The sequence below is a fragment of the Micrasema longulum genome, unplaced genomic scaffold (genome assembly GCF_059751315.1).
Source record: "Micrasema longulum isolate JH-2025_06_02 unplaced genomic scaffold, ASM5975131v1 h1tg000550l, whole genome shotgun sequence".
NCBI classification, from domain to species: Eukaryota; Metazoa; Arthropoda; class Insecta; order Trichoptera; family Brachycentridae; genus Micrasema; species Micrasema longulum.
The window spans coordinates 46,952-62,005 of NW_028277746.1; the positions used below are offsets into that span (position 1 = coordinate 46,952).

The following is a 15,054-nucleotide window of genomic DNA, read 5'->3' on the forward strand; positions in this document are numbered from 1 at the left end:
TATGCAAGTCAAAAAATAGCATTCTGAGATAATTGAATTAAAGGTTTCATTTCTCCGAAAGAAATCAAAGAATGTGTTTAGTTAACCGTTGTTTTTTGTAATTTTTTTGTCAGGATTTGTATTTTAAAATGCAATGTTTTGAAAAATAAAATATTATAAGGAAATTGTGTTTATAGTCGTGTTTTTGAAATATCATACTCTAAAACTAGACCATTAAAATATTTTTATTATTATTAGTGTCCAGTTTACACATTGTGTAACATTCACCATTCTGACCATATTTGAACATCTATATTCCTTCAATTCTTTCATCTGTTGATGTTTGTTCAAATATGGGCCACTTAAACCAGCCAATGACAGGTCATAAGCCCTTTAAATGCCTAGACTTCCATATTCCCTTATTTGTGGTATTCTCCATCCCTGTTGTAATTTGTTAATCTTAATGACTCCCGAGGGGGTGAAATCCAGTCTTTTGTCTACAAACATTTGGACAAACTCAAACATTGTAATGAAACCAACTGGTCCAAGAAGAAGTTTAAAAATAGGAACATTGTTTTTGGGCGTTGCCTAGTATGTGAAATAATTCAGTCAGATGAATCTCTTCACAACAATAAAGGTTTCAGCTCTTTAACTTCACTAAAATCAACAAATGGAAGAATTGAAGAAATATGGATGTTCAAACATAGGCAAAATGGTGAATGTTACACAGTGTGTAAAATGGCCACTTAAACCAGCCATTGACAGTTCATAAGCCCTGTAGATGCCTAGACTTCTATATTACCTTCTCTTAAATGTTCTTCATCTCTGTTGTAATATTTTATTATAAACAGCTCCCCAGGGAGTTGAATTCAGTCCTTGTCTACAAAAATTTGGACAAACTCAAAATATTGTTGATAATAAACTAACATTAATTTTGAACTATTTTTTTTATATTTTTGGTCAAAATAACCTATAAAAACAAAAAAGAACATAGAAACAATCTCAACAAATTTTAATAGTTTATCAATGTAACTGAAAAAAATAACAAGGACTTTCTCTTGCAATGAGATACGCCGCATTTGGTGCACCGCTGGAGTGCCTTAAGGGTGGGTACATTGGAAACATCGTACACAACACAAACTTGCAGGGTGATCCAGTCGTCCCACCCGGTGTGCAACACCATCATGCTGGTGGGCTGTGCCATGTCCCTGGCGGGGCTAGTGGCTCTGGGTGCCGACGGCCGCCTGGTGTCTCCCGAGGCCTTCCCGGCCGTCTGCCAGGCGCGGGTGTGGCTGCTCAGCTTAGGCTTCACGCTCGCCTACGGGGCTATGTTCTCCAAGGTGTGGCGCGTGCACCGCTTCACTACCAAGGCCAAGGTGGACCCTAAGGTACGAAACTTATCTTGCGCAATCATCGGACCTCTCGGTTTGCCATGTTTATTTTAAACTTAAGCTTAAACTTTTGTTTATATTTTAGTTCAAACCAATCGACAAAGTAATTAAATTAACCCTTATGAATTGGTATATAAATAGTACTCGTATAATAAAGAATACAAAATATGTTCGAAAGATTTATTTATTCCAGATTTTATTATTTCAAAAGAGCAGGTGAGAAAGAGAGGATTTAGAAAGAATTTATGAAAACTACACCACAACACCCGAACCAATTGAAAAAAATCTTTCTGAACCCGCTACATCAGTTTTACAGTTGGCATTCTGACCAACTGCGCCATGGCGCCCGTGAAACTATAAACTATTACAAAAATACAAAAATACGGAGACTTGTCGTGGATATTGCCATGGTAAGTTTCATCTATCGAAAAGTGAGCTTATTATTTATTTTTGGCGTAAAACTGTATTTGCTGTAAGAACACATCAACCGAGCTGAATTTGGATACTTTATTACAACGTAAAACCAAGGCATTCTTGGTATTGGTGAAATGAAGTTTCTGTAGTTTCCCGCAGCAAATAAAATGTAAGTGCGATTGGCACAATTTGGAACATAGATGTTAATTTGAAATTTTTTGTAAGACAATATTTTTTTCTTTTAAAGGAATAATAAGGAGGCCTGTCAGGCTGGTAGGAATGAAAAGATATGAAAAAAAAAAATGAATAATGTATCACAAAACCCAAACCAATTGAGAAACAAACTTTTTTATATTTTTTTCTTGCTACTGGCGGGAATTGAGCCTGCGACGCCAGTTTCAAAGTCACCCATTTAACCAACTGCACCACAACGAATTAAGCTAAAGTCCTTAATTTCATGCTAAAAAGATGACAATATTCCAGTCTATGGAAGTAATTTTCTAGAGTATTGATTAAACCGTTTCGATAGACAATCTTTATGAGAAATTTGCATTGAACGGATTTAATCCTTTTTTTATGGATATTGTAGATGGGATACCATATTGTAGGGATCGGTCTCACCCAAAAAATGATACATCTTGAGTTTCACGGTTACTGATGCACCTGGATAAGTGTTTACCTTTATTAAAGTAGAGGTCATTGTCATTGCACCGTTTGGCTAATGTGTCAAGAATCTTTTATAAATCATGGCCGTATTTAATTTTTCCATCTTTGTAGTAATAAATGTCACCTTATTGTTTACAGAAAAAGGTAGAGCCCTGGAAGCTGTACACAATGGTGTCCGGCCTGCTGCTGGTGGACGCAGTCATCCTCCTATCCTGGCAGCTGCGCGACCCTCTGCGGAGGCGCGTGGAACAATTCCCTCTGGAGGACCCTCCCTCGGCGCTGGATGACAGCAAGATCCGCCCCGAGCTGGAGCACTGCGAGAGCGAGCACAACACCATTTGGCTGGGTCAGTGCCTGAGGGATGAATTATTTCACCTACTAAGGCGACATCTGAATATATTCATAATACTTTTGGGTTATTGTACCATTCGCACTCTTTGCTGACATTTTAGATCGCATTGTAGCATCTTAATAACCCAAAAGAACTGACTGAACTGAGGAAATAAAAGCCACCTTAGAAACCGGAAGTCTGTCACCGAATGCCACAAACACATTACAACGCTATAATTTATTGACTATTCCAAACACGTGGCCATATGAACCCGTGATGTTGCAAAGCAGTAATTTTTTTTTAAGTTTTGAGAAACCTCGCTGTTCAATTAAAAGCTCGAATTTTTCCCTTTGCTCATTTCCTCATTATGATGCAATTTCACAGGTGTGATGTACGGGTACAAAGGTCTGGTGCTGGTATTCGGGTTGTTCTTGGCGTACGAGACACGCTCCGTGAAGCTGCGGCAGATCAACGACAGCCGCTACGTGGGCATGTCCATCTACAACGTGGTGGTGCTGTGCCTCATCACGGCGCCCGTTTCGCTCGTGGTGGCGAGCCAGCAGGACGCGAGCTTCGCCTTTGTGTCCCTGGCCGTCGTCTTCTGCTGCTTCCTGAGCATGGCGCTTATCTTCGTACCTAAAGTGAGACTAATAATACTATTTGTTATAATAATACGACAAATAATTTAGCATTGCCAGTTTTCGGGTATGCGGATGGAGTGCTTTCACTGGCAAGGAAACTAACTTAGCTACCATAGGAGAAAAAAGGTAGAATAAGATTGATTTTTTAAATGACATGAAACATAATTATCACTTTTAAACATGAAACAGGTAAACGGTACAATTTGTTTATTTCTGGATCAGGCTTTTTAATTCTCTGCCTTGGCAGACTTGCTGTCTTGGCAGTCTGTGTGAAAAAGTGTTTATATTCTAAGGGTACACGGCTAATTCGGGCTAATTTCATTCATAATTTTTTCACATTTCAATCCTATTTTTTTCTTCCAAATGATTTCTATAATAAGTAATACTTAAAACATACAAAATTTGGCTCCTTGTACTCGTATTACAAATTATAGGATAAAAATATGGGGCCACAGCAGAGCTGGAAAAAAGCAATCAAAATGCGACGATTTCTGCAACAGAGATGAAGAACATTTAAGAGAAGGTAATATAGAAGTCCAGGCATCTACAGGGCTTATGACCTGTCAATGGCTGGTTTAAGTGGCCACTTTACACACTGTGTAACATTCACCATTCTGCCTATATTTGAACAACTATATTCCTTCAATTCTTTCAAGTTTGTGAAGTTGAAGAGCTGAAACCTTTATTTATGCGGATGAGATTTATCTAATTGAATTGTTTTATACATACTAGGCAACGCCTGAAAAATTTATTTTTTTCAATTTCTATACTTCATGGATTTGGATCTGGAGTGGATTTATCAACAATATTTAGAGTCTAATCATAAGCTCCGCAAATGCCTAGACCTCTGTATTACCTTCTTCATCTCAGTCCTTGTCTACAAAACTTTGGATAGACTCAAAATATGGTTGATAATTAAGAATATATTTTATTAAATATGCGAACCCAGTGTCCCACAAATAAGGTTTTAACTCTGTTTTTAGCCAGAGCTACAGTAGACTGTAAAATGAGTTATTTGATAATGATCGTATTTTTGCCATGTACCCTTCGTTTGGTGGCCTCGTGGTACAGTGGTTAAGACGCTTGACTCTTAGACGTAAGGTTCCGGGTTCGATTCCCGATGTAAACCCAAAAATTAAAAGTGTTTTTTTTTTAAGCATGGGTGTTCTTTGCTGCAATTTATTCTTTTGGCCTGTTGTGCTGCAAGAAAATTTTTTTTTCATAATATTGCTACACCAAAGCAACAGTGCGATATCTCTGAAAAACAAATCTGAGATAATCGGATTTCTAGGTTTGAAAAGGGTCTGACTGAATTAAATTCATTGAAGTAGATTATGATTACTATATTGACAAGTAGGTAAACTATCTAACTTCAGTATTTTGTAAACATTTATTTATTAACATATCTGTGTGTTCGTCTCAAAATTGGAAATTTCGGGTTATCGCGGTTCCTTCAAATAAAAAAATGTTCAGTTAGAAGTTAAACTGTGGGTTGCGAAGTTCAATATTATACTTTTTTGTGACTAGGTTATAGAAGTAATCCGTCATCCGAAGGACAGAGCAGAGTCCAAGTACAACCCTGACGCAGGTCAGTCCCGGGAGGACGAGGAGAGGTACCACAAGCTGCTGGCGGAGAACGATCAACTGCAGCAACTCATCTCGTCTGTAAGTTGCCTCTCTGAACTTCTATAGGAATACACCAGTAGATGATTTATTACTGAGTACCGATATCTTCCAACCGACGGATAATAAAAGGGATCCAAATATATACGGATCAAGTTAACAATACCTCATCCACGACAATGATTGAAAGAGCGGTTTTTTTCTTTTTCAATAATGATAACAAGGAAGAGAAGTAAAGAAATGGGTACAGAAAAAATGTATGTAAAATGTATGTAAAAATGTATTTAAAGGTAAATGTACAAAGTGTAAACCTTTGGGATCAAAGAAGAAAAAATCAAAGTTTAGACTTTAGTATTAGTACTGGAAAACAGTTTTTACTTCTACCTGAAAAAATATCTACTTAAATCAGTTATTTTCTCTGTCATTACTGGGGTTTTATTTTAGGTTTTTCGTGCTGCATAAAATAATTTACGTGTAGCTATAAATTTATTGAAATGGATTAATTATTGTCTCCGTAACGATTACTATTATTTTTGCTGACGCAAAATATATTCAATTTTAAGCAGTGCTTCCTAAGAAGATATGCACCTTTTTCTAATTGCATGTACTAAATACTTCGAGGCATCAAGATTAGATGTTAGCATTTAATAAGTAGCGAGTTGGTTGTGAACGAAGAATGGTTTATAAAAAAAACGACCTAAAACAAATCAATAGAAATGGTTTTCATCATTATATAAATATCATAAAATCAACATTTCAATTAAGGAGTTGACGCCATTATTAGTTAGCTGACCGATGTGTATGCTTTGTGGTATTTGTTTGAAATGCCAAAAAAAAAATTAAATCCCACAGCTCGTGATATCTCACAATTATTTTAGTTTCTAATTATTTTCCTCAACGCAAAGAACATTAAACCAGTCCACATTCATCGACAGATCTGCGAGGTGCACGGAGAACATGTGATTAGTGATTCAATTCAAGGAGATGGCTGAAACAGTTCAGTGAAAGTTGTGATAATATGCGTAGCAAGCAACGAACAACGTGGGCTTCCATCATTGTTTAGTCACGAACTGGTTCGTGCAGTTGAAGAAAAAATTAAAGAAAAATTTAAGTTTACAATTTCTGCTCTCTCTTTGGAATTTCCTTGAACTGGATTTTTGTAAAATCTGCGCTTCTTTTGTACCAAAACTCTCGGTTGACATCTCAGTCGGCACCCTTTTATATATGATATAATAATATAAGAGGGAATACCGCGTAGGTTTGTGCCGCGCTCTGACAAGTGGTGCCTACAAAATGGCGGGAGTTATCTAGATAAATAGATTAAGGACTAAAGAAAACATGTTTTTTTTCTGATTATGTACTCGTTTATTTAACCTCTTAAATGGATCTTTCTTTCTGGATATATCTTGAATGTAGGCTTAATCTTTATTACAAATTATGGAGAAACACTATAATTGTCGTTCAAATACACCCCTAATTATTTTTTCAAATTCACTCATACAAATATATATATATATTCCAAAAAAAAAAAAAAATGTATCCCAAACCCTATATGAGGCCAAGGGCCCTGTGTTAAATTGGGATACGACATAATGGAAAGTGGAAGCATGTACATAAACAGATGTTCAGATGGATAAACACGCTTAAAAGCATATAAATGTATGGAATATCTCGCAGCAGTCTCCTGCATTGAATCGATGAAAACATCCACTGATGACTTTTGATCTGTTCCCGCGTAATGTTTTGTTCATTCGTTTCAGAAAGAGGAGAAGATTCGGACCCTGAAGCAGAAGATTGCGGAGAAGGAGTCAGGACGCGGAACAACTGTGGCGGCCACGACGCTTCCGTCTGCGCACATCAGCCAAGGTAACTCGCTGCACATAGCGCCGGACCACCCCACACTCACCTCAGACTATGCCACCATGACCTCGGAACTGGTCTCCGAGCTGGAGCCGCTGCGCGCCGCGCGATCCAGCCAGTCCGACGAGCTCTCCGAGAGCTACCTGTAACACCCGTAGCTCCCGTATCTCCCGCAACTTGTAAGAAAAAATACAGCGGTTTGACATAAAATACATAGCAAAAATTGAGATGATAAAAATTGTACACAAAATTGCATCGGGAAACGACATGACAGAGATGACATAACAGTAACCAAAATGCTGACACGCACAAATAGAATACCGGACAACAACAATACTACCACATTGAAAAAGCAAGGACAAATGCGGGACAGTCAAAAATATTATACGAAAGACTTTAACACTACAATGACTTACCTAACTACTGGGAAAATTACGCTGGAGACAAATTAAAAATCAACTTAAAGAAGCGCATGATGACTGCACTAACCAGACGAGACATAATATGAATAGACAAATATTATGTTTATATAACATAACCCTAATGGGTATTTTTAAATTACAAATAAATCATAAGTACGCTTAAAAGACTCGCATCCTCGGGACTACCGGTTAAACCTGAGGATGTTAGAGAGCTCACCCCTTACCGAATAGCCTGATGGTTAATGAATCTGGGCCTGGAGCGAGAGATTTAGCGATAGAGATTAAATCGCCTTCCACACAGCAGCCAGGCTCCTTAAAGACCCGGGCTTGGAGGGCGGGAACTAATTTACGGGGACCCGTGTCAATAGATCTACTCAGATCCCAGTGAAGTCAGAGGTACTATACATAGCACTGACCCCCGTCTGCAAGAATAAAAATTACCCGACATAATCCCGAGACTCCCAGATGCATATTCGGAAATACAGGTGTCAGGACCCGTTATCCGTTCGGCGTGTTTCGAAATCCACCCGAAGTGGCAAATACAGCAATAAAAACGAGAATGTTCATGTTGAATGACGTTAGCAGGCGGTAGGCGAGGCCAATTTTGTGGAGTTACAAAATTAAAAAGTGCTTATTAATATGAGCGCACGAGTGATTCTAAAACATCACAAATGGATTTCGAATATGCGTCCCAGACCGCCCTAAGTATGAAACCTGGTAGCATAAGTATGAATATAAGTTATATATTCATACTTATGCTACCTTGCTGTGTACTTCATTTAATCCGTGTATTACTTACCTTTTTTGAAGTCTCACTCAAATTTATTATTGGGTAGGTATCTACTACCCAATCATTTTTATTACAATTATTAATTTTATAACTTTTATGAAAAATATAAAATACACTTATCGTAAATATCAAATCACCCGGAATTTAACATTTAACAATGTTGTTAATATTAGGAAATATTACTAAAATGATCATACAAGTGTATATATATATATATAAATATAAATATATATAAATGCATGTTTAAATTAGGTATGTAATAAGTTTTGAACTCGCAAAAATAATAACTCATTTCATTGAGCCAGTACTAAAAAGAATATTATAATGAGTCTTATTCAATAAGTACCTACGCATTAAAATATAAACTTTTTGATTTATAGAAATATTCGTGTTTGTAGATTTATAACAAAGATTAATTTTGAATTTTGATTAACTTGTCAATTTGTTATCTCAGATGGGATAATAGATTAGAATGTAGGATGTGTGCGTATGAAAAGTTTGTATTTATAACCAACAAGCTGGATCTTGTTAAAGGTTTATCGTAAATATTATAAAATAGTTCTTATTAAGCATACTGAATCAAATTTGTATTATACACTTTGGTAACAGCTGTCGAAATCTTCCCTGATTGATTTAAGATTTTTTTACTGGATGACGACGATACCGACAGCCAGTATTATGATGCTCGAACATTGAAGCCTCGATAATTATTTCAAAAGATACCAATTGGGGAAGATTTCACAACTCTCAATTTACTTATACGTAAGAAGAAAAGTGTTTTAGAAAAATAAGCAAAAGCACAAAATAGTAATAATTTCTAGATATTTATTTATAAACCAATTATTTGAAATATCATTTTAAAATTATAATGTAATTGTGTGGATCATCACTACTTAATAATTATATCCGAGACCAATATTGCTACTTGCTACAAAAAGGGTACACAAATAATAGAAAGCCACACGCGCATACACATACATGTCATTGTATGTGTAGCTAAACTGCAGCAACCTAAAATAGTGTGACAATGAGGAAGTTCAGTGGTTTTTTTCAAATGTTTTATTCGTTAATAGACTGTTAAACTAAGTCAAAATTTTTTTTTTTAATTTTTACATATCGTATTATCGGGGCTACGATTTTTCAAAGTTTTGTATTTCTGAAATAACTCCGCGTGTGACGTCAGAGGTTCATTTCCGCTTATTCCCATTCAGTTCTTCCTATTGGTCCAGAAGCGACAAGCAGACCGGAAATCTTCCATAGCTCTCAGATCATAGGTTGATTCATATGAACCAGTGACTTCATTTAAAGTAGTGCGTTTTTATCAAAATATTTTTTATTATTTTTTCTGTACATTTTCAAGAAACTTTGCAGTACAATTTAATGCTCTAATTTTTACCCCGCATAAGAAAACATTTTTTGTATCCAATTTCCCGTAGGGCTGAAGTTCCTCATTGTTGCCAAATGAAAAATCTGGCTAAAGAAGCTAAATTGACACAATCATATTGGAATGTTACAATTTGATACAATTCCAGTTATACACAGGTATGATATTCATTCAACAGCGACCCGGTGTTTCTTAATTTGGTAGGAATTCTCCGATAGTATTAAATTTATTGGAATTCTAACCGTAATGTAACTAAAAGACTCATTGTAAATATAATATTTGTAATAACTTAGGCATGATATTGATACGGAATTGAGATTAAGGATGTCAAAGAGGATTCGAACCGGCTCGCTCATAGAGATATAATTTGCGGATTTATGAGCACGAATTTGGCCCTTTTAAGGCAATACATCCATTTTCTAATAGAAATATAAAAATGAATATGTACCTGTATTCATTCAACATAAAACTATATGTAATTATATGAATGTGACAATCGGTGTTTTAAGTCCAATTTTTATAATAACAATATTATAGCGCACCATTTCTCAACGTGAACACATTCTTCGCGGGAAGTTGATTTGATTAGAATCATCGAAATAGAATACACTAGTTGGATACCCCCACACCCACACGCGCTCCCACACTTGTCGCTCGCCATGTCGTAACAGTGACTTGTGTAAACGTAATTAGGACAGTCCTAGAAGAATCCTCGCACATTCTCACTTATCTATTATATGTAAGATAATGTAGATTTGTCAATATTGAATGTACCCATCCGTGTACATACTGAACTGATCTCGTAGTTTGTCCCGACGCGTCGGCGTCCATTTTTACATGATAACATAATATGTACCTAGATAATGTTACTGTTAGCGGTGTCTACCCAGAGTCCTTCGTACATCCTTCCTCACTTCCTCACTTCCTTACCCGTTACCTCCGCAATATTCTAAATATTCACATTTTATAGAAATAATAATGTATCGGTGTTATTATGAATAAACAATGAAAATATATTTTAAAAAATACTATAATTAACAAACCATAGTAAAGTAGTACCTGGTGTAATTGTATGTAGATCATCATGTTGAGCTATAAAATCGTCCCTCAATTTTTATTGAATTATTCCCAATTGTTATTGGTGAAAAAGCAAGACTCAGATTGGCCGTAGTGGCCATATATATCACTATATTCCAGAAAGGACTTTAAAGTATATAAATGTATTCTTCATCATGAAAATTACTAAAACTTGACAACTTGTTACTTTCAGATCAACAACATTCTAACTCAGGTTTGTATTTAATACAACTTAAATGTTTTCTCATTCCAGTAATGTCTAAGTTTCCTTTAAATGTAACAATTATTATTGAAGTGTTATTTTTATTTATATCGCAACAGTAAAAATGCAGTAAAATCTCGTTACAACTATCACCTTAGACACAAAGAGGAAATGGCGGATTATTAAAGGGGATCTCGTCCGGATCTCGCCCGGTGCCGGACTACTACTTGACTGTTACTCCCAAATTTATTGTTTCTATTTAATGGAATGGTTGGTGTTTTATGTGTCGCCCCCGCAATGTTACTCTCTCGCTTTTTACTTTAATCGCTTTGATTCTCCCTCGGATATACATAAGCTCCTGCTCTGCATAAGCTGGCAGGATTCTAAACAAGATGCGCGATCTTTCGTCCGGAGGAAGAGCTATCCATAAACGAGTTACTATTATTTCTGAGCACTACCATTCCCTGCATGATTGCTTCTGTGTCATAAATGTGATCATCGGCCCCAATCCACCCGGGCTGCAAGTTCATTCATTCACCATAAATTATTTAATACCACTCATTATCTAGTCAGTTAGTTCTCCAACATATATACATACATACATACATATGTACATATTCTGGGTGTGCACCAGTAGAGACTGCACACGCAACCTAATCGGATTTGTGTAAAATTAATAAGTTGTGTACTTACACATTATTTTCTCTTTAAAACCTACGTGCTTATCACGCCAAGAATCCAGAAAACAACTGTCTCCATAAAAAGAGAGGGAATTTGAGTCAGGGTTTCAGTTTTAACGAGATTTAGTTGCATGTTGTTTGGAGGTATCTTCCTATTTCTATGAATGCCCTTTATGTTATTGTACTGGTTGGTTTTCTGGTTTTTACTTTGCTTATTATTATCACTTAATTTTAACTAGATGTTTTTTACTTCTTCACTGTTTTAGTTTCGAATTCTAATAAATTTGGGAGTATTTATCCAATTCAGACCAAACATTACTTATCAATTACCTACTTTTAAGCTTTATAATTACCTAAATAAATATATGCAAAGAAAAGTGCATCCCCCGTCACGAAAGTTTGAAAGTAAATATTACAATTCTTGTTAAGACATAAGTCTAAATGTTCTAAAACTAATCCTAGGATTAGTGAGTGCAAACCCCCTCAGTAAATCATAATAAGCGTGGGTTTCTATGATTTTACTTCGATTTCTTGTTTACAAATCAATGGCTTTGAGATAGAAATCATCTATTCACCTCGTGATATAGTATCTAATGGTCCCGAGACCATTGTTCGATTCCCTTTGAGCATTTAAATTGTTTAAATATAATGTCTGTTTGACTGATTAAAATAACAGACAAGCATTAGAGAGGAACATAGTAGAGGATTGCTAAATATTGGACTCTGGAGCACACGAGGAGTCGACTTTCGGGAAGTAAATAAGTCACGTTTGGTCCGAAGGAAGTAGTAGGAGGGAGAAGGATTTGCGTTCGTATCCCACTTGATAATCTGATTTTTTCTCTTAACAGACATACAAGACGAGCACATCTGAGTTGCGACAGGATATTCGGTGCAAACGATACAACTCCAAATATTTGCACTCCGTTTGGCTCACTCCGTGTGGTGTACCACAAGACTCGTACTAAACTAATAAATGTGTTCTTAATACTACTTAATAATGCGTGGAATATGCACAGACTTCTGGCACCGATACTCCACGAGTTCCAGGGTTCATTAAACGAAACGTCGCTTCGTTACTCGCAAATAATGCTCGAGGATACGGGGAACTGTAGCGAAACAGCAATAAGAGATATCAGTTATGTGTATTGTTCAAGTTTGTATAAACCTGATATCTATCTACTTAGTTAAGGTAACATCCGCCAATTGTTATTTTGCCAAATGTCGCTATGCAGTTGATTCTTCATTTCTCTGTTTGAACTTTCTAATTATTGTCCATTTTAGAAAATGTACGTTTTACATTTATATAAAACCATAAAAAAGATATTCACTGGGTTAACTGAGAACCAACTGCATAGGGCTGTTTGGGTTTTAACCCAATCGTGACGAAGATTTTTTTTTTAAATTTCACTTTAAAATGTTGGAGAATTGTTGTTATTGAACTAACAAAATTACACTTTTTTTCCAAAATTCCAAATTTAAATAAAACGGGGGGCTCTCTAGCCTCCAGAAAAAATCAGTTCCATATAGATTTTTTTTATACTAAAATAATATTTTTTGGTCGTGTTTTTCCATAAATATTTAGTAAATGTAATTAATTTATTTATTGACTTGCATTTATTTTGTAGAACTCCAAATTTCAGCATTAAAATCAAATATTGATATTAAAATTTTATGAATTTTATGGTTTACTAACCTCCTCTGTTTTTAAATTTTGTAAAATAAATCACCCTTTTTTCAACTCTGCAATGGCAACCACGCTAATGTTGTCACAGACGGATGAATTCGCAGTTACTAAATTTGAGCCTGTACATAATAAAACACATGCATTACCTCTCGTCATGAATGGGTTAAACACTTTTATGCACAAAGAATAATTAACACAAAAGTTGAGCTAAAACTTGATGCGATTATACTATGTATGTGTAGACAATTTACATGTCGTGCCAATATTACAAGTTGAATCAATAAAAAGTTTTATAGGAGGAATCGGCATCACACTTCTTGTATATAACATTTTGTTGTTAGATGTTTAATTATGACCTACTCAATCATAAAACACATTTTTATATATAATTGCAGTCAATTATAGTTGTGGATAAAGTAGGCTAGTGAAAGTGCCGTGGCATTATTGCTTCACAAACTAATGTTCCGCTAATGGCTCGCGAGAGTTGGAACAAATGCGGAGTTCAATCAGTGGCAAGTGTAAAAACATATCAAGTTTGCCAACGCGGAAGTTAGACAGTGCCACGGTCCAGTTGATCCGAGAGTCTGCGCTCAAAAAATGTTGACGGAACATTAACTAGTTGTACCTTTTACATTTTATTATGAATATCGGTTAACCAAACCAAACCTTAGCTACACCTAATTATTAGAAAATTTTCATTTTTTTTGTTATTTTTAGAAGACAAATTTATCAAACGTTTAAGAGGAAAGTTAAATATTGGTTACATTTATCGCACAATGTTATTTTATTGTAACTATACAAAATACTACAATGCTGTAAATGTGGCTCAGGTATATATTACTGCGGATAGGTATACAAAATGTCCAAGCCGCTGGAAATACAAAAACACATTGATGTTTAAATATTCTAAATCACGAAATTTACAAACGAATAAAACACGAAGCAGCGTTTAAGGTAGATGAATATCCTGTACTACTGTATATTAATCATACCATACCATACCAAACTAGGTAGTGTACAAAGTCTTTATAGTTTGTTACGTTTAATTCAATATCCTGTGCCAATATTCCCGAGTCTTCGGACTTCACTGAAATGTTCAACTGTAGAATACGATGGAACGGGTAGAGGGAGTAGAGAACTAATGCTTGTGTAAAGAGATTTTACTTTTATTTGACCGCTCGGGATTGCTTCCCAAAGGTAAACTGAATAAATTCGCAGTCGCCCATCGACGAATCTTCGCACGAATACTAATATCACACAATGAGGAAAGACCTAAGTGAAAACTTCCTTTTCTAACAATATGTTTCCTTTTCGAATTTGCAGTCTATTTGTTAATGATATTCTGAATGTTTAATTGATCGATCAATTTTGGTAATAAAATTCATGAACTTGAGTTATTCGACAGTCTCGGGTCTTCTTAGCGCCAAGATGAAGATATCATGTTAAATCAAATTTAAAAGAAACAAACATGAGAAAACCATTTGTTCAAAGCAGATAAAAATATTGTTACTAGTTTATCCTGGGATACTCTAGATTCAAAGCTTAAAAAACATGTATGTATTACAATTATTATTTTATAACAATAAGGTGATTATTCACCACTATTGATAATACATTCAAAGTAGAAATTACACTTGATAACAAATAACATAATTAACAATACTAAGACTTTAATGGGACTCGGAAATCACAAGGTCGGTGAAATGAATAATATTTACAAGGAACACAGAATATGCGATTCTTTGTCGATGGAAAACAGCATTTCCCAGAGGTCAAGTGAAGGTACCAATTTAAACGAGAATAACTGACAAAATATTGTTATTTATTGAATTTTTATAAAATAATTGTTGACCTCTGTTATGTCATGTATGTTCTCACTTACTGTAAGATTTGTGTGAAAGCTAAGTTTA

The 15,054-nt window shown here is 35.4% G+C and overlaps 1 protein-coding gene across 1 annotated transcript in view; it reads left to right on the plus strand.

Annotated features, from left to right (window-relative positions):
• GABA-B-R1 (gamma-aminobutyric acid type B receptor subunit 1) overlaps nt 1–12,467 on the plus strand; it is a gene marked incomplete at its 5' end in the record, with an annotated part of 51,153 nt that extends 38,686 nt beyond the window's left edge. Inside the window, 6 exons of the mRNA XM_088227986.1 lie at nt 1,127–1,367; nt 2,589–2,796; nt 3,166–3,422; nt 4,950–5,087; nt 6,806–6,911; nt 12,309–12,467. Of these exons, the coding sequence (XP_088084112.1) occupies nt 1,127–1,367; nt 2,589–2,796; nt 3,166–3,422; nt 4,950–5,087; nt 6,806–6,911; nt 12,309–12,331 (973 nt within the window). The remainder of the gene's footprint in view (nt 1–1,126; nt 1,368–2,588; nt 2,797–3,165; nt 3,423–4,949; nt 5,088–6,805; nt 6,912–12,308) is intronic.
• Between the last annotated feature and the right edge of the window lie 2,587 nt (nt 12,468–15,054).